This window comes from Elgaria multicarinata, chromosome 22 (genome assembly GCF_023053635.1).
Source record: "Elgaria multicarinata webbii isolate HBS135686 ecotype San Diego chromosome 22, rElgMul1.1.pri, whole genome shotgun sequence".
In the NCBI taxonomy this organism is placed as follows: Eukaryota; Metazoa; Chordata; class Lepidosauria; order Squamata; family Anguidae; genus Elgaria; species Elgaria multicarinata.
Window position 1 is genome coordinate 8,723,350 of NC_086192.1, and position 20,242 is coordinate 8,743,591.

At 51.2% G+C, this 20,242-nt stretch overlaps 1 protein-coding gene across 2 annotated transcripts in view; it reads right to left on the bottom strand.

Moving 5' to 3' along the window:
• USP32 (ubiquitin specific peptidase 32) overlaps positions 1-20,242 on the bottom strand; it is a 136,487-nt gene that overhangs the window by 26,509 nt on the left and 89,736 nt on the right. The window contains exons 12-20 of one of the 2 annotated variants that reach the window (XM_063146607.1): positions 18,802-18,904; positions 16,992-17,184; positions 13,773-13,948; positions 11,368-11,508; positions 8,646-8,763; positions 5,238-5,392; positions 4,102-4,183; positions 2,229-2,303; positions 832-970 (exon numbers count right to left, since the gene is read on the bottom strand). In XM_063146607.1, coding sequence (XP_063002677.1) covers positions 832-970; positions 2,229-2,303; positions 4,102-4,183; positions 5,238-5,392; positions 8,646-8,763; positions 11,368-11,508; positions 13,773-13,948; positions 16,992-17,184; positions 18,802-18,904 — 1,182 coding nt within the window. Of the gene's footprint in view, positions 1-831; positions 971-2,228; positions 2,304-4,101; positions 4,184-5,237; positions 5,393-8,603; positions 8,764-11,367; positions 11,509-13,772; positions 13,949-16,991; positions 17,185-18,801; positions 18,905-20,242 lie in introns of both variants that reach the window. The other variant, XM_063146606.1, reaches the window with a different exon arrangement.

Genomic DNA, 20,242 nt, shown 5'->3' on the forward strand with positions numbered 1-20,242 from the left:
AATTTCGCTGCTTTTGAAAACAAAAATGGCCAATAAGCAATAATCAATCCACGCGTGACACGGAGCGGGCTGGAAGAATCCTGGGGTGTTACGCCATGGAGCTGCCGAGGCGGGCCCTCGTTTTTAGATGCCCCTCCACCTGCCCAAATGTGTGTGCTAGCTTTCGACACGCAGGTCCGTGCATGTCGAAAGCTAACACACGTCACTAGAGGAGCTCTCTGGAATTTCACCCCTGGCCCTGATACGCTGGTTTTCTACATGCGGGGAGGGTGGAGTTTCGTTTCGCTGCCTCTCCAGCTTCTTGGGGAGTGAAGGGTCGCTCCCGTTGCTGGCTACCTAGATCCTTTTTAACTGGAGACGGGTCTCAGCTGCTGAGCGACGGCTTCTCCCCCATTCCTTTCAACCTGCTCGAAGACTAAGCAAGGGGCTAGCCCTCATTGGTGTTGAAGCATTGTCGTCTGCAAAAGTTAACTGTTGAGTTACCGGGCTCGAAGGAAAGCGAGCAAAGATGTTGCTTCTACAGCCCGTTCAGCGAGGGGCAGCGGCAAAATAGTGAGTCAAGGCAGATTCACAGCAGCTTTCTCCAAGCTGTCCTTCTCCTGACATGCTGGACTGCCACACCCATCATTCCCAGCCGGGAATGATGGGTGTGGCAGTCCAGCACGTCCGGAGAAGGACAGGTTGGAGCAGTCGGATTCACAGCATTCATCTCACCTTTCGGTCAACCCGCCCCAACACCCCACCCTGCAGCGACGTCCTTCCGCCTGCTCGACGACTAAGCAAGGGGCTAGTCCTCACTGGTCCTAACGCGGCGGCGTAGGCGGACGTTACCTGTTGAGCTCGTACAGGTGCCTGCCCGAGATGAAATACCGGGTGAGAGGCTGCGTGTTACTGACGCACTGGATGCTGGAGTTCATGAAGCAGGTGTTCCCCAGGTTGCTGAGGCCGGTGGCTCCCTTCTCCGTAGGAACTGGCAAGGGCGAAAGAATCATAGAATCATAGAATAGCAGAGTTGGAAGGGGCCTACAAGGCCATTGAGTCCAACCCCCTGCTCAATGCAGGAATCCACCCTAAAGCAGCCCTGACAGATGGTTGTCCAGCTGCCTCTTGAAGGCCTCTAGTGTGGGAGAGCCCACAACCTCCCTAGGTAACTGATTCCACCGTCGCACTGCTCTAACAGTCAGGAAGTTTTTCCTGATGTCCAGCTGGAATCTGGCTTCCTGTAACTTGAGCCCATTATTCCATGTCCTGCCCTCTGGGAGGATCGAGAAGAGATCCTGGCCCTCCTCTGTGTGACAACCTTTCAAGTATTTGAAGAGTGCTATCATGTCTCCCCTCAATCTTCTCTTCTCCAGGCTAAACATGCCCAGTTCTTTCAGTCTCTCTTCATAGGGCTTTGTTTCCAGACCCCTGATCATCCTGGTTGCCCTCCTCTGAACACGCTCCAGCTTGTCTGCGTCCTTCTTGAATTGTGGAGCCCAGAACTGGACGCAATACTCTAGATGAGGCCTAACCAGGGCCAAATAGAGAGGAACCAGTACCTCACGTGATTTGGAAGCTATACTTCTATTAATGCAGCCCAAAATAGCATTTGCCTTTCTTGCAGCCATATCGCACTGTTGGCTCATATTCAGCTTGCAATCTACAACAATTCCAAGATCCGTCTCATTTGTAGTATTGCTGAGCCAAGCATCCCCCATCTTGTAACTGTGCATTTGGTTTCTATTAAATAGTTCCCTAATGTGTGTCTAGGTTTGTAAGTCTTTTGTGTTTAGAATGTTGACCTGAGTGGGGGGAGACTGAATATCTTAGGAGGGGGAGGAGGATATATAAGGGAATCACTGAGCTGATAAGGGGGGGGGTGTTTTTAAAGTACTTGGGTTCGAGGGGAGAATTAGAGGATCGGGGTAAAGAGGGTTGTCTTTTGAGTGCAGTGTGCAGAGAGTCAGTTGGTGTATATTACACAATCCTTATAATAAAGAAAGTTCAAGAGTGAAGGGGCCTAACCAGGGCCGAATAGAGAGGAACCAAGACATACAGGGGGTGTGACGGTGTGTCTCGCTGAGCAAACACATGTGCGCGGACGGACACGAAACCCACGATAGTGGAAGGCAAACTTGTCTTCCGTGGGCAGGTCATTCTGTTCTCTGCGTTAACCGATTGCTGATTTGGGGGGGGGGGGGGAGCGCCGGAGGTGGGGTGTGTGTGTGAAGAGAGCAAACACTTACCTTTATGCCTGTCTATTTTACTGCTGTTTGCTATAAAGGACATCTCCTCCGGCCAGCTCATGTCTTTGTTCCGAACTACAGAGACACAGAACAAAATGTATGATGAGAACAACTCCATCCTGGGATGCAACTGGGCCATTGATATGAAGCTGCACAGCTTTCTAGAAAGACTGGCGTAGGGAGGAGGAGGAGGAGGAGGAGGAGGAGGCCCTGCTGACCCAAAGAAAAATCCCTAAATCTAATCCCTTTTATTAGGCCCAGCCAAAAGCTCACAAAAGACGTGCAAGCTTTCGAGACCAACAGATTTCTTCATCAGGCAAGGGGTTAGAAAAAACAGATTGGGTGTCTGGGGGTGGTAGAAATGGAAGGGGGGAAAGCCCTGGCTTGTTGGTGAAGTCACAGCGGAGGCATGTTTGAAGTCCCAAGTAAAAAGAAAAAGAAGGGAAAAAAGAATAGCATTACCACCTTGCTACATTGAGCAAACATCCTGTTTCACAAACTAGGAGAGGGGCAGGCATCTTCGCCCATTGCAGCGGAAACAGTGGGAGTCTTGTGGCATGGTGAAAGGCTCGCTGGTTTATTGCAGCAAAAGAGCGGGGCCGCTGCACTGAGTGCAAAACAAAGAGGGGGGGGGCGCGGAATGTCCTTAGCCGGTTAGGCCCAGAACCGCCGGAGAAAGCAAGAGAGAGAGGTGGGTCACACGGCTCTCGCGAAGAACCATCGAGATTTCAAAAGGGCGAGAAGCTCCAATCGGAGCAGGGGCGACCGGCACCCCCCACCCCCTGCCCCACAACCGGTCGTGAATTGGCAAAGCCAGGGGAAGAAGGACGAAAAACATCTCTTCCAGTTTTCTGGCGTGAGCAAGACCACGCCCAAACTGGGTAGCTGCACGTTGGCAAATGAATTCCGACTTGGTCCGGTTCATGCTGCAGTCTCCCTTTGGAAAGTTCTTGGTTGGAGGATTTGCTTATTTATTTATTTATTATTTATTATTACATTTACATCACGGCTTTTTTCCTCCAAGGAACCCAAGGTGGCGTACCTAATCCACCTCCTCTCTGTTTTATCCTCACGACAACCCTGTGAGGTAGGTTGGGGCTGGGAGCCTGTCACTGGCCCAAAGTCACCCAGTGAGGTTCTATGGCCGAGTTGGGACTAGGACCCGGATCTCCCGGCCCCCCAGTCTGACACTCGAACCGCTACGCCACACTGGGTAGTGACCAGGTAGATTCACGTCAGGAGAGGCGTTCCGTCAGGTATTGTAGTCCCAAGCCGTGTAAGGCTTTATAGGTCAAAACCAGCACCTTGAATTGGGCTCGGAGACATACAGGCAGCCAGTGCGAGCGGACCAGAGCAGGTGTTACATGGTCGAACCTTCTGGTTTCGGAAATCAATCTGGCCGCTGCATTTTGCACGAGCTGCAGCTTCTGAACCGTCTTCAAAGGCAGCCCTACGTAGAGCGCACTGCAGTAATCTAACTTGGAGGTTAGCCCAGCGTGCACCGACCGGCTGCCCTCCAGGTGTGTCGGCCTGCAACTCCTATGGCCCCTTGCAAGCTGGGAATGATGGGAATTGCAGTCCAGCACATCCGGAAGGACTCAGGGTGGCGAGAGCAGATTGCGCCTTTAGACTTTGCAATTTAAACCGAGAGAGAGAAAGGAGTCCAACCCTAAAAAGTTGTTTCAAGGAGAACTTTTAAACGCCCAACGGGGATTTTAAAACACACACACACACACATCGGGAAGGCTCTCAGTATGGTTGCCTGGAGGAGAGGGGAGAGCAAGAGGCCTTAATAAAGGTAGAGCAGACAGCGATGTATGTCAGAGCCACGGCTGGAAATAGTTTGCGTTGTCAAACCCTTCGGTGCCTTTACCTTCTATTATTAAATGCTGTTCGTCTTGGATGTTGAGATACTCCAGCGTGTGATCCTCATCGTCAAGGAGAGTAAGGTAGTTCTGCAAAGAAAGAAAGAAAGATGGAGACACACACGCACAAACACTTTTAATTTGTGGCCTCCTACAAGCTTCAGTGGGGATGTTTCACGGTTTGGGACAACTAACCTTGAAAGCCAGGAAGCACTAGGTCTGAGGCGGAAAAAGGGAAGGGCCCCATGCAAGGGGAAGAAAATGGGTTGGCCGACGGTGCTCCTGGCTCTGTGAGTTCGGACATCGCACCAAGCTGCAGTTAAGCTTCCTTAACTGTGATGCTAACCCATGGTTTGGGTGGTTGAATTCTGGGCTGTCTTGAGGTGTGAACCATGGTTTGTTAAGAACCCAGAAAGCGGACCCACGGCTTGCCGTTGGGTTGTGAACTCTGGGTTGTTTAAACCGTGGGTTGTCATTATGTGGGAACCCAGAACTGTGGGTTATTTATGGCTTGCCGAAAGAGGTGGCGAGAGGTTAAAAAAAAACATAAATAGCTGCTCTACAGGACGGTACTACAGTGCTCCCAAAGCATCTGGGATACAGAGAAGCAGGCAAAGAAGGAGGGGAATAATCAAGCCAGGGATTGAGAAAACAAACCATGGTTTATTTGTTCGACTGTCTGCCAGACAGTGCAAAAAAAATACGGGTTAAATAAACCATGGGTTAAGCGTTCTGTGTGAACCACTGTCATTAGGATGTGAGAAAAGCTGCACAGAATCAGAGCAAAGGCCTGTCTAATCCGGCATTCTGTTCGCAAAACGGCCAAGTTAGATGCCCCGCTGGGAAGCCTACAAGCAGAACATGACTGCAGCGGCGTTCCCGTATTCCCCAGCATACTGCCTCCGATACTGTAGGTCAGCCTTTCCCAAGCAGGTGCCCTGCAGATGTTTTGGACTACAACTCCCAGGATGCCTGTCCATCAGCCAGTCCTGGCCAGGGCTGATGGGGTTCGAAGGCCAAAATCTCTGCTATCCTTCCGTCCCAGGAACCTGGCCCTCAACGCTGAGATGGCATCGCTTCTCTTCCGGCCCTTCGAAGGGGAGGCGGGGTAAAGGGCAGAAACCCGCCAGGACGCGGCCGTTACCTCGCTGTTGTACAGCCACAAGCGCATGTCCTCCTCCTTGATCCGCAGCCGCTGCGACAGGTACTCGTGGATCTCTTTGATGGTCTGCGTGCGGCTAAAGCAGCCGGTGTAGGCCAGGACTCTCTTCAAGGGGGCGCTGGGGGACGGGACGTTCCCTGCGTTCACAAGAAGACACGAAGGCGATTTACACGGAGGACAGATCGGAATTTATTTATTTATTTTGAAAAGGAGACGAGAAGGACAGCCTGGCAACACAGTTCGCTTTTTTCTCCACGTGAACCCGAAGCGGTTTTCTTCGGGCTCGGCCGGCGTCTTCGGATGGGCGCTGTCGGCCCCCTCTCCCGCTCACGTCTCCCGAAGCGCGAGGAGGAGAGGAGGCAGGCAACTGACCCGCAACGGCAGAAGGGCCTGTTGGGTGCAGCGCCCCAGAACCCGAATCGCTCCGCGGGCAGTTTGGCGTGGGGCCCAGCCACCCGCAATCGGCAATCACAGAGGAGCTAAAAGCAAGCCAAGCGGAAACGCTCGCCCCAAGCGTCGCCCTCAATGGACCGTTCCGGGCTTCAAATGTGGGAGGGGCTCAGAAGTGGGAGGTGAGCTCAAGAAACGCCCTCCATCGGCTTGGCGGAGATCGCCGCCTGGCTCCTCCCCTGACAGCAGGGGCGTGGAACCTCAGCCCTCGGGGGCAAATCTGGCCCTCCAGGAGGGTCCCCCAGTGGCCCCGCCTCCTTCCACCCACCCATCATTGGGTGTTTTCCCAGCTGTTGTGCAGTTGCAAAAGGCTGAAATGCCTCCCCTAAAGCGTCGTTACTGGCAATAAGGGCGTTAAGCTCAAAGCAGCTGGGATTGGTTTTTTAATGGCTCTACCCCCTTTGGCCCCACCCACTGCTAGAAGAGGTCCCCCCCAGAGCTACTCGGGAAATTGAATTTGGCCTTTGGAACGGAAGAGGTTCAAAAAACCCCGCTTTAGACAATTAATTGCATTATCCAGTTCAGCCCAAGACAGGGCCAGACGCTAAAAATTAATGCATGCAGCTGCAACGGAAGAGCAAAATTTAAACCACAATTTCTTTGGAAGTCACCAAAGCCATTCTCTCTCTCTCTCTCCCACCCACCCCCTTTTCTCTCTTTTCACCATCGCAAAACAGAAGCAAAAGGATCATTTTCTCCTTAACCGGACATACAAACAAAGCGAATTTTTGGGTTTTTTTTGTCTATTTTCTGCAATTAAAAAGCGAGAGGATTTGAAATAAGATTACAGCAAGAAAGCAGTTCAGGGCAAGGGCGGGGGGGGAGGGGGCGCACTCCAGATTAATAGTTGATTTGAAGTTAGTGCAGCGCAAAAAATAAATAAAATTCCAAATCGTGATCGGAGACAGCGGATCTGAACAGCCCGCAAATCGGAACGGGGGAATTTGGCGGGTTGAAGGCAAAGCGGCTTTTTCGTGAGATATTGGTGGTCAATTGGCTCGTTTCTCAGAACTGGATAATCAAGCGGACAGTCACGGATTATTGAAGATCTCGGGGCGTGTGACAGGTCCCTTTCCACGGAACAAGCAGTGGGGCAGAGGGGAACCCAAGGAAGCGGAAGGTTTAGCATGAGCATTTAAGCAAACTCTTATTAAAAGTCGATGGTCCATCAAAGCTCTCCGTCCCAGAGTCCGGCCTACTAGGATTCCAGGTCCTCAACAGCACGGAAGGCCGTGTGCGGAACGCGGAGGGCCGGCGCGGATGCAACGGCATTCCTCCAAGGACGTTTGTGTCGCAGCAAACGCAACAGCAGAAGGGCATGGCGCTTCCGGCGCCCGAAAAAAAGCTTTTATTTTGGCCAACGTGCTTTTGGAAAGTTCTTTCCGCAGGGGCCGCTTATCTCCCTCCAAATGTGCTGAAAGTAATCCTTCCAACGCTTCATGGAATCATAGTATCGGTCTTAAAACGCTCAAAATGCATTGGAGGGTAAGGACTTAAGAAGAGCCCTGCTGGATGAGACCGAGGGTCCGTCTAATCCAGCGCTCTGTTCACACAGGGGCCAACCAGGGACCGAGAAAGCAGGACACGGTGCAACAGCACCCTCCCACCCACGTTCCCCAGCAACTGGGGCACACAGGCTTACTGTCTCTGATTACTGGCGGGAGCATAGACGAAATGGACCTGTGGTCTGATCCAGCACGGGTTTCGTCTGTTCTTATCGCACAATCACCCGGCCCCATTCACAGAATTTTACGGGGTACCCCGACAACGCCATCTCACGCTTTCCCGCCGCTTCGGCCATCTTTTTTCTTTCCACCCCCCCAAATCCGTTCAGCGCACAGTGCCTTTTGATTGGTAGCTTCGTCTGGAAGCACCCCAGGGAAACTGAAAAGATGCTGGGAATATTTCTAGAACACGGCTGCCCCTCCAGAACTAAATCAACTCCTGGCCTGTTAATAAAGGAAAAGGTAAGTGACTCGTATTAATAAGCAGGGCCTGCCCTTATGCCTAGCATGGACTGCACTGTGTGGAGAAGTCCTTCCTTTTCTTTGTCCTAAATCTCCCACCAATCATCTTCATGGGATGACCCCACTGGGTTCTAGTATGATGAGAGAGGGAGAAAAATGTCTCCCTCTCCACGTTCTCCACCCCAGGCATGATTTTGTACACCTCTACCCTGTCTCCCCCCTCAGTCTCTTTTTCTCCAAGCTAAACAATCCCAGCTGTTGTAACCTTCCCTCCACCACCTTGATCATTTTGGCTGCCTTTTTCTGCCCTTTTTCCAGCTCTATGGTATTTTATATATGTCTGTTCCAGAAAACAAATTCCTGGGCTTGGAGGCTCACCCCTTGCTCTACAATTCTGCCCCTGCCTTCCTGGGGTGCTATTTTACACCTGGCCCCCATTGCTGGACCTTGTGTGTGTGTGTTCCTAGTTTGAAAAAAAAGGCAGAATTTGTAAAACAAGAATACTGGCTATTATTACTAGCTAGTGAGCCTTGCTAGTAACGGCACCGTTTCTCAGCTTCCTAAAATCAAAAGCAACGTGTATCTTCCCTTCCCAGCTGTTGCTTTTGATTTTATCCGTGTTCCGGCTGGTTCCTCAACTCAACGAAAAGTCCCAGAACTCATCAGCTAGGATGCCTTTAGAGCCTGCTGCCTGGGGACGATGGGAGCCGGGAGGCTGCTTTGGAGGAAAGAAAACGCCTCTCGTGTCGACGAGACTTTTGATAAGAGTTTTCCGTTCATCGGCGGAGCGGTTACCCGTCACCAAATCCTGTTTTAAGGTTTCATTGGAACAATTTGCAAGCGACGGGGCGTGGGCGGCGTGGTCCGGGCGGTGGGGCCGGCCTCCCTCCGGACCCCACGCCGCTGGGTTCTTGCTGTATTCTTACGTTACCTCTCGGCAAATGGTGAGGAAACACCCTCAGGGTCATCATACCCATGTTCACCCAGATGTTGGACTGCTGGGTCCGGGTGGCGGGCTGCTGTCGCAGGAAGAGCAGGTAGCGGGGGAAGAGCTCCAATTCTGGCAGGTTGGCCGCCTTGGTTTTGATCACCTGCGGGAAGAAAAGGAGGGACTGTGGTGTTACACCCAAGTCAGTTCATAGAATCACAGAATCATAGAATAGCAGAGTTGGAAGGCGCCTACAAGGCCATCGAGTCCAACCCCTTGCTCAATGCAGGAATCCACCCTAAAGCATCCCTGACAGATGGTTGTCCAGCTGCCTCTTGAAGGCCTCTAGTGTGGGAGAGCCCACCACCTCCCTAGGTAACTGATTCCATTGTCGTACTGCTCTAACAGTCAGGAAGTTTTTCCTGACGTCCAGCTGGAATCTGGCTTCCTTTAACTTGAGCCCATTATTCCGTGTCCTGCACTCTGGGAGGATCGAGAAGAGACCCTGGCCCTCCTCTGTGTGACAACCTTTCAAGTATTTGAAGAGTGCTATCATGTCTCCCCTCAGTCTTCTCTTCTCCAGGCTAAATATGCCCAGTTCTTTCAGTCTCTCCTCATAGGGCTTCGTTTCCAGACCCCTGATCATCCTGGTTGCCCTCCTCTGAACACGCTCCAGCTTGTCTGCGTCCTTCTTGAATTGTGGAGCCCAGAACTGGACGCAATACTCTAGATGAGGTTTAACCAGGGCCGAATAGAGAGGAACCAGTACCTCACGTGATTTGGAAGCTATACTTCTATTAATGCAGCCCCAAATAGCATTTGCCTTTCTTGCAACCACATCACACTGTTGGCTCATATTCAGCTTGCGATCTACAACAATTTCAAGATCCTTCTCGTTTTTAGTATTGCTGAGCCAAGTATCCCCCATCTTGTAACTGTGCATTTGGCTTCTATTTCCTAAATGTAGAACTTGGCATTTATCCCTATTAAATAGTTCCCTAATGTATGTCTAGGTTTGTAAGTCTATTGTGTTTAGAATGTTGACCTGAGTGGGGGGAGACTGAATATCTTAGGAGGGGGAGGAGGATATATAAGGGAATCACTGAGCTGATTGGGGGGGGGGTGTTTTTAAAGTACTTGGGTTCGAGGGGAGAATTAGAGGATCGGGGTAAAGAGGGTTGCCTTTTGAGTGCAGTGTGCAGAGAGTCAGTTGGTGTATATTAAACAATCCTTATAATAAAGAAAGTTCAAGAGTGAAGGGGTGAGAGAAAGGAAAGCATGTATGAGAAGAGAGAAAGGATTGGATGAGAGGTTTTAACAAGGGTCTGGAAAGTTTTATTATTTTTTTTGTTTTGTTATTGCATTTATATCCCGCCTTTTTTCCTCCAAGGAACCCTAGGCGGTGTACATAATCCTCCTCCTCCTCTCCATTTTATCCTCACAACAACAACCCTGTGAGGTGGGTTGGGCTGAGAGTCTGTGACTGGCCCAAAGTCACCCAGTGGGTTTCCATGGCTGAGTAGGGACTAGAACCCGGATCTCCCGACTCCCAGTCTGACACTCTAGCCACTACTGAACACTGAACTACATTTTTTATTCAGTTTGTTTTGCTACCGCAAAAATCCCACGTGTCTCCTTGGCATTTATCATCTGCCGTTATAGACATAGAGCACCCGTTCTGACGTTAATTCACCAGCAGCACATATAATTCACAGCGCATCATTGCATTCCTGAAATCATTCCTGTTTAACCCTCCCCTCAGGCTCATAAAGCGGTGGCGCTTAGCTTGAGCTGGGAGTGTCCGTGGACAGGCCTGTTGTCAAGAGCCTGTGTCGTGGCACGACGACGTCACGGAGCGCTCTGCTGGATTCGTTTTACTTTGGAGAGACAGACCCGACGGCTGGGTTTGCACAACACGCTAACCTACACTCGGAGGTTAAGCATGGGTTGTTTGTTGAACCATGGGTTGTTTGTTGAACCATGGGTTGTTTGTTGAACCATGGGTTGTTTGTTGAACCATGGGTTGTTTGTTGGACTACGGGGGTTAGCGTGTTGTCCGAACCCAGGGTGGCTTGTTAACCAGGCTTGTTAACCAGCCACCTTGAGAACCCATGATTTGTTGTTCGGGGGTTGTTCGGGGTGATTATTATTCCTATCGTTATTTATTTCATTTCTACACCTCCCAATAGCCGAAGCTCCCTGGGCGGTTTACAATGTTTAAGACAGTAAAACGCAGCATTAAAAATGCAGCGTAAAAAAATTAATCCCCAAAATTTGAAACAATTTAGACAGCGAAAAACAGTTTCAATTAAATACTAGACCCATTTGGATGGCTGGCGTAAATGCCCCCATCACATGCTATTAAGTGCCTGGCCTGAAAGGATGACAGCATTGGCTCCAGGTGGGTCTCAGTGGGGAACTCATTCCAGAGTCAGGGGGAGGGGGGGGGGCATGACGGAGAAGGGATGCCTTCTGGGAGTTGTAGTCCAACACATCTGGAGCGCCCCAGGTTGAGGAAGGCTGAACTAGAGCGTCTGATTATTCAATTGCTTTTTACAACTGCAGGAAAGTATCGATTTTTTAAAAAATGCATTAAATGCTGAAGATGTATCTTCAGCAAACACGTGGCCGCCTCCCCTGCAGCCCTTGCAGGGCCAAAGGGCCGGCGAGAGTTTCATCGGTGGACAGAGATGCTAATAACGGGTGGCCGTTCGCGACCTAGGCGAAGAGCGAGGACTTTAGGAGAGCACCCCCTTTCGGTACTTACTGGTCTCGGTAAAGACAGGTTTGCACCGTACCAGTGGTAAAGAGCCCTCCACACCGGTTCCGGGACGACTTCGTAATTCCTCCCTTGAATTAACAGGGGAGACTGTTTGAGCCGGCCGCCTTCCAGGGTCAAGGATGGAGCCTTTGAAAAGAAAAGAAAGAGGAGGGTCAGAGTCACCTCTAAAACGAAGACAACACCGCCTCTAAAAAAAGAACCATCAGAATTACCTTTCTTATCACATAACCTCTGGCATCATGATGAGGCATCCGTGTATGACCTGGCCTACGACTCCCATCGGCGCTAGTCAGCCCACCCAATGGCAAGGGATTGTGGGGATTGTAGGCCAACACGTCTGGCGGCCCACCTGTCAGGAGTCCAAGCCCTCCCCGCCGGGATGTCAGGCAACGAAGAGGTCCGTTGTGCAATCCACAAAGCTTTATTCAGCAAACGGACGTCTCTTCGCACCTGAAGGGAGTGTGAACACTAGGAGCTATCCTCTAAGCTCAATGAGACTAATGAAGCAAGATTAGCTGCCTATCAACTAAACGGGCAGTTTCCTGCAGTGCCAGACTGGCTTTTACCAAATCCCTCCTCCAGGGAGGGTCTTCAACTTGTAACCTCCGGCGAGTGGCTGGTCTGGCGGACCGCCTCCCACCGCCTTTCAACTCTGCCCACTTGACCTGGCGGCAGACTCCAGGATCTGTCGATTCTGAGGTTCCCTCCCCGCTTTCTCTAGGGTGAATTGAACCGTCGCCATGGCGTGGGGCCGAACGAGGCACTGGCAACCAAAATTCTGGAACTGACTAGCAAGGCCAGCCTTAAAAGATGCGGACCCACAAGAGGCCCGCAACGGGATTTGCAAACGTTGGCATTAAAAAAAAAAAAGGAATGTTTTGCAACGCTTGGTCATGCCAAGAGCAACCACAGCGCGTTCGTGTATTGATATCCTCCCAGCTGGATTACTGTCACGCATTCTCCATGGGGCTGCCCTTGAAGACAACTCCAAAGATTTGTCAGCCAGAGTTTTTAACTGGGTCCTGCCAGAATGGCTCATACCCCTCCAATCTGAAAAGAACTGAACTGAAAAGAACTGAACTGAAAAGAACCCTGCATTGAGCAGGGGGTTGGACTAGATGGCCTTGTAGGCCCCTTCCAACTCTGCTATTCTATGATTCTATGATTCTATGCAATGGTTGCCTATCCACTTCTGGAACCAACCCGAGGAGCAGATACTTAACTTTAAAACTCCAAACATCTTGAGAACCCCAAAGCCTGAGAAAAATGCCTCTTCCCATACCAGCCTGCCTATCTCTTAAGACAGGGCATAAAGTAGTTATCGTCTGGATCTCAACTCCCAGCGTTCCAGGCCACTGACCTGTGCTGGCAAGGGGTTCTGGGATGTCCAAAATATCTGAGGACATTACCTTCCGCCCACCTGTCTAACGATTTTCTGCTGGGGCCCTGCTCCAAGAGGCCTCCGTGCTAGAAGTGCGCTGTGCAATTATACATGGCCTTCTCTATGGTGGCACCATGGTTTTGAAACGCCCCCTTAAACAGCCATGCCTGGCGCCTAACAATCTTCTCAAGGCTCGGTTAGGCTGTATCTTTTTAGCCTGCCATTGTAACTGAAATCAGAACTGAAACGTGAACTGCGGTCTTTCCTTACGGCTGTTGGAAATTAATTGCACTGTCTTCGGTTTTCAAATCGTTATTTATGATCATACCGGACTTAAAGGAATTGCACTGGCTGCCTATATGTTTCCAGTCGGAATTCAAGGTACTGGTAATGTTTAAAGCCCTAAACGGCTTGGGACCTCGATACTTAAGGGAGTGCCTCTTCGTATATCTGCTTGCCGAAGACCTGAGATCTGTCAGAGCAGCCCTTCTCTGTGCCCCACCAACGTGAGATATACGCTATGATGGGACATGGGAGAGGGCCTTCTCTGTGGTGGCACCCCAGCCGTGGAACGCCCTCTCCTTGGAGGCCTCTCCTTGGAGGCCCGACTAGCGCCGGCACTGGCTTCATTTCGGCGCCAGGTTAAGACAAGGCTTTTTAACAAAGCCTTTGATGGCTAAATCCACCAGCCCGCCCACTGACTTGTTCTGATTGGATTATACTGTTTTCAAACATCATACAGGTTTTAACATATGAATGGTTTGATTCGTTTTAGAAGCGTAGATTTATTGTTCTATTTTACGTGTGTGATTTTAGCTGCAGGCCGCCCCCCGAGATCCTTGTGATACAGGGCGGGATATAAAGGCTTTAGTAAATAAATTACGTTGGGATCTCGTGAGACAAAGGGTGGAATAGAAATGCCTGAAATAAACCAGATTCGGGGAGGGTAGAAACGACCGTCCGTGGGCACGCGGGCAGTCCTCCTCCGGGCCTTCGCCGGCACACCCACCTTCATCGGGTCTTGCGTCACGAGCGGCTGGTTGTCCATCGCCCCCGGCCGCTGCGGATGGAGGTGCAGCAATATATTCCCATTCGAGCCCAGCAGGCATTGGTTGTTGTTATCAGAAGAGTTCAGCTGCCGGGCGAAACACATCTCGGCGCTCGGCGTGGCGGCGTAGAGGAAATCTGGACGGGGAGAGAGAAACGGGACGAAGAGAAACGTTACCGAGCGCGGAGGAAAGGGCATGAACGTCAGCATCCGGCGCGCCCAGGTTGTGAGAGGCAGGCGAAGACGGCCGTCCGAAATGCAGGACGGGGGAGCAGGGTGTTTTAAAGACGGGCCTGGGTCTTCCTTCCTTTTCTTTTTTAGCCTTGAATGAGGTGGTCCCTCCTGCTTTCAAAGAGGCCTTCGAAAAGCGATGGCGCATTTTTATAAAGCAGCGGGTGGGAGACCTCATGGCTCGAGCAGCGTTCCACAGCAGTGCCTGGCCCTTCTTTCATAGAATCATAGAATAGCAGAGTTGGAAGGGGCCTATTTATTTATTTATTTATTTATTACATTTTTATACCGCTCAATAGCCGAAGCTCTCAGGGCGGTTCACAAAAATTAAAACCATCATAAAACAACCAACCTACAAGGCCATCGAGTCCAACCCCCTGCTCAATGCAGGAATCCACCTTGAAGCATCCCCGACAGATGCTTGTCCACCTGCCTCTTGAAGGCCTCTAATGTGGGAGAGCCCACAACCTCCCTAGGTAACTGATTCCATTGTCGTACTGCTCTAACAGTCAGGAAGTTTTTCCTGATGTCCAGCTGGAATCTGCCTTCCTTTAATTTGAGCTCGTTATTCCGTGTCCTGCACTCTGGGAGGATCGAGAAGAGATCCTGGCCCTCCTCTGTGCGACAACCTTTTAAGTATTAAGTATTCACTGCACAAGCGTGACGTTTATCTGAAACGGCTGAAGTAAGAACACAGGAACAGAAGAAGAGTCCTGTTGGATCAGGCCAAGCGTCTGTCTAGTCCAGCTGTTGAAGCAGGACACGGGGCAACAGCACCCTCCTGCCCATGTTCCCCAGCAACTGGTGGGTATAGGCTCACTCCCTCGGATACCGGAGGCAGCACAGAGCCATCACGACTAATAGCCATCCATAGCCTTCTCCTCCTCCTCCTCCTCCAAGAACTTATCCAACCTCCTTTAAAAGCCTTCCAAACTGGTGGCCCTCACGACACCTTGCGGCAGCGAATTCCACAATTTAACTCTGCGCCATGTGAAGACGTCCTTCCTTTGCTCTGTCCTAAATCTCCCCCCCCCCATCAGCTTTCAAGGGACGATTCCACTGGGTTCTAGTATTCTGGGAGTGGGAGAAATAGGTCCCCCTCTCCACATTCTCCGCACCAGGCATCATTTCGTCCACCTCTATCATGTCTCCTTTAGCCTCCTTTTTTCCAAGCTAAACAATCCCAGCTGTTGCAGCCTTCCCTCCTAGGGGAGATGCTCCGGCCGCCTGGATCGTTTTAGCGGCCCTTTTCCGCACGGAGACACAGGTCTGGGTATTGCAAAGACCGCGAACGAAAGGGGGGGGGGGAGGCAGATCCACATCGCTACCTGTCATATCCCCTAGGTCACACACACACACACACACGTCCCCACTTCTACCTTCTCCCCATGGACAGAGCTTTCTCTTTTTCCATAGGAACGGAGGGCAGCCGCTCATTTATCGGGCAGGAAATAAAGGAGCTCTTTAATTCAGGCGAACGCGGCCAACCGCCGCCGGCTCGCACCACAAGGGGCCCGATTTCGCCGCGTGGAATTCAGGGAGAACCCAAACAGGCACGCAGAAGGGAGCCGGCCGCTCGGGCACATGGCCCCGCCTCCTCCTCTGCATGGCCCCGCCCTCTCCTGTGTGATGCGGGGGCGCGGCAGAATGTTAAGAACACGCTAGAGAATGTAAGCAACTAGCCTCCCTCTCTTCCATCAAATCCCTCCGTCAAACCCCTTTTCCCTTTGGCACAAGAGCCTAGTCCTCACGGTGCGACTGAAGTAGACGTTCCCTCAAATGACAGCGTATTCCTCCCTCCCTTTACAGAGCCACTGTATCCTCCGTTGCCGCTTTGCTTGCTCCCTTTACTAGGGTGACCCTATGGAAAGGAGGACCGGGCTCCTGTATCTTTAACAGTTGTATTGAAAAGGGAATTTCAGCAGGTGTCATTTGTATATATGTCCTTTTCCAGCTTCACTGGCTGCCAGTCCAGGTCCAGGCCCGATTCAAAGTGCTGGTATTAACATTGAAAGCCCTAAACAGCTTGGGGCCAGGCTATCTGAAGGAACACCTCCTCCCGTATGTACCTGCCCAGACCCTAAGGTCATCCTCAGGGGTCCTTCTCCGCGAGCCCCTGCCAAAGGAAGTGAGGCAGGTGGCTACCAGGAGCAGGGCCTTCTCTGCTGTGGCACCCCGGCTGTGAAATGAGCTCCCTAAGGAGGTTCGCTTGGCACCGACATTATATGCTTTTAGACGCCAGGTGAAGACCTTTTTATTCTCCCAGCATTTTAACAGTCTATAAATAAATTTTAACTTGGTGTTTTAAATTCGTAATTTTGCATTGCTGCTGTTTTGATCTGGTTGAGCTTTTATATTGTATTTTATATGATGGTTTTATACTGCTGTTTTATACTTTGAACGTTTTTGATTTTTGTGAACCGCCCAGAGAGCTCCGGCTATTGGGTGGTATAGAAACGTAATAAATAAATATATGGAGAACCTGGTAAAATTCCCTCTTCATCACAACAGTTAAAGCTGCACAGGAGCCCTGCCCTCTTTCAAATCTGGTCACTCTCGTATAGCTCCTGCAGCTTTAACTGTGGTGATGAAGAGGGAATTCCACCAGGTTCTCCATATATACAAACGACACCTGCTGAAATCCCCTTTTCATAGAATCATAGAATAGCAGACTCGGAAGGGGCCTACAAGGCCATCGAGTCCAACCCCCTGCTCAATGCAGGAATCCACCCTAAAGCATCCCTGACAGAGGGTTGTCCAGCTGCAGGAGCCCAGTCCTCCTTTCCATAGGGTCACCCTATCTTTACGCTGTTATCTAGCCGTCCGTTTTGCCCGTTCGACGGTCTTCCCTGCCCCAGCAGCCGCCCCCCCCCCCCCCGAAACGCCCCATCTAGACTCAATCCTCCTCCGAAACAAGACGGGACGCGGTGTTCGCTGTCGAATGCTTACTGCTGCCAGCGGTCTCTGAGGCTTCGGACGCGGTGGAAATGTTATCTGAACCCTTTTCTTCGGTGGCAGGGAAGTAATTTAAAGCGCCCGTTTTGTCTTCTCCCTGCTCCGGCGTACGGGCTGCGGGAGCCGGGAGCGGATTCTTACCTCCGTTGAAGACGGACGAAGGCGCGATCACGATGGGGCTAGCGTCCTAAAATGGGGAGAGAAAGAGGGGGCTGAGTTGCAGGGCAGGGCTGGAGCGGAGACAGGAGACTAGGGCCATTTCTACACCTGCCTTTTGTCCCGGGATCATCCCTGGGCATCCCAATGACACATAGGCGATCCCGGGAGCAGGCCGGGACAATCCCTCCATTTTCCTGGGATAATCCTAAGGCGTAGAAAGGGCCTAGGACTTCCCACAGCCGTAAGCACCATTCCCTCGGAGGTGAGGAGTTTCTGGATTTATTAAAATTCTCTTCCACCCAGCATCGCTTCCTGACAAAATGCGAGATGCAGCCGGTGACCTTAGGGTCCGGGCAGGTACATTTCAATATTCAACGCAGAGACCAGTATTTCAATATTCAGCACATCCACTGGATTCCAAAAGAACTCATAAGAACATCTGAAGAGCCCTGCTGGATCAGACCGGGGGTCCGTCTAGTCCAGCACTCTGTTCACACAGGGGCCGACCAGCCAAGGATGAACAAGCAGAACATGGTACAACAGCACCCTCCCGCCCATGTTCCCCAGCAACTGGTGCACACAGGCTTATTGCCTCGAATACTGGAGGTAGCACATAACCACCAGGGCTAGTAGCCATGGATAGCCTTCATAGAATCATAGAATAGCAGAGTTGGAAGGGGCCTGCAAGGCCATCGAGTCCAACCCCCTGCTCAATGCAGGAATCCACCCTAAAGCATCCCTGACAGAGGGTTGTCCAGCTGCCTCTTGAAGGCCTCTAGTGTGGGAGAAGAGCCCACCACCTCCCTAGGTCACTGATTCCATTGTCGCACTGCTCTAACAGTCAGGACGTTTTTCCTGATGTCCAGCTGGAATCTGGACATAAGCAGGACACGAGTGCGATAGCACCCTCCTGCCCATGTTCCCCAGCAACATGGTGTACATAAGCACAGTGCTTCTGATATGGGCGGGAGCACCTAGCCATCAGGACCAGCAGCCACTGATCGCCTTCCCCTCCAGGAATTGATCCAACTTCCTTTTCAAGCCAACCAAACAGGTGTCCGTCACTACATCTTGCGGTAGTAAATGTATTTATTATCTATTTATTTGTTGCATTCGTATCCCGCCTTTTTTCCTCCAACCTAAGACGGCGTACACAATCCTCCGCCTCTTCATTTTTATCCTCACAACAACAACCCCCTGTGAGGTGGGTTGGGCTGAGAGTCAGCCATTAGCCCAAAGTCACCCAGCAAGCTTCATGGCCGAATGGGGACTGGAACCTGGATCTCCCGAGTCTCAGGCCAACGCTCTAACCACTACACCACACTGGTTCTCTAGAAAGCTTAAGAACAGGCAAAATGATGCAAAAGCCAGCAAAGAACCAGTGAGATTTTTTTTTCACACAAAGGGCTCTAGAAAAAGCAATGAATGGAGCAGGGGAGGAAAATACCCACCCAAAAAATGGGTAAGGGGGCTTAATGGGGATTGGAGCAAAATGTCCGGACGAGGCCACGTTGGTGGTTTCGGCCTTCTCCGGATGGATGTAGGGGGCACTTGAACGGCCCACTCTGTCTCCCTCTGTTTGCTCATCCGCTGCTGATTCAACCACCTTGTCTCCCGTTCCCCACAGCCCCGATGCGTGACTTACATATTTGACATATTCCTTCCACTGCTGCCACCACGGCATTGCAATAAGAAACCAGTTGTGTCCTTCCTGAAGGCCGTACCTACTTTCGCGTTCCAGCCAGCCCCTAAGGCCAAAGAAACACACACAGACACAGAACAGATGAGCACAAACCGTTCATCATAACAACGCTTCACATCTGTACAGAGCTTTCAAGCATTTAAGACGCTGCATGTGCGCCGTCCGGTTCAGCCTTCCCCAACCTGCAGCCCTCCGGGTGTGTTGGACGACAACTCCCAGCATCCCCCAGCCTGGCTGGGGGATGCTGGGAGTTGTCGGCCAACACATCCGGAGGGCTGCAGGTTGGGGAAGGCTGAGCTAGTTATAGTCTTTAAAATAATCGTGTAAGGAGGTAGTCTGGAATCGATCGCTGGTTCTCCGGGTGATTTCACAGTGGATCCGCAAGGATTTCTGACTCCCAGGGATCGAACAGCAGCAACCGCAACACGGCTCTCTACCTGCCCCCAAATTATACCGCTGAAATGAAGAAAAAGGTCGGGGGTAACCAGGAACGGATTTTTACGTGGAAGGGACCGTGAGCTCCGGTCGTCTGAAAAAAATCCTGAGCTCTGAATTAGCGCTGCAAAATGATATTCCGCGCGTCTTTTGCGCCAGGCTCCGCCTGGCGGATCCCGAATTCCTGAGCTCTGAATTAGTTTTGTGAAATTATATTTCGTGCGTCTTTTGCGCCAGGCTCCGCCTGGCGGATCCCGAATTCCTGAGCTCCGAATTAGTTCTGCGAAATTACATTTTGTACGTCTTTTGCGCCAGGGTCCGCCTGGCGGATCCCAAATTCCTGAGCTCAGAATTAAGTTCTGCGAAATTATATTCCGCGCGTCTTGTGCGCCAGGGTCCTAGTAAAAGAAGAAAACAGAAGTAGATCCCACAAACCGGACGTCTGCCCGCCCTTGCTGTAAGGCCGACATTTCGAGAGGAGCAGCTGTGTTAAATCTGCTGCCGCAAAAACACGGAAAAGCCTTGTGGCGCCTTAAAGACTCACAACATTTATTTTGCCAACCCTCTCTCAGACGCATGAAGTGTTATCCTGATACACCCATGCACACACATGGTTGGGGAGTGAGGGGATAATCAATAGTGGATCAGAGGGAAATAAAACACAGAAAGTATAGACCGTGACAATTGCTTTATTGCCAGGGGGGCTATTGACAGAACAGGAGATAGGTGACAGCACACGTCCCAGCATTGGTGAATTAATTAACACATGTACTGTGATTTCTTTTAAAACACCCACACACCTTTGTTCTGGTGAAAGAATTGAGCAGAAGTCTATCTAGAAGTCTATCGCCACGGGCGAGAGAATTGAAACTGCTGACCTATTGCAAAGTCAGCCATGTCAACTACGATACATCAGGAAGTTCAATTCTATCACCTGTGGCCTCAATCA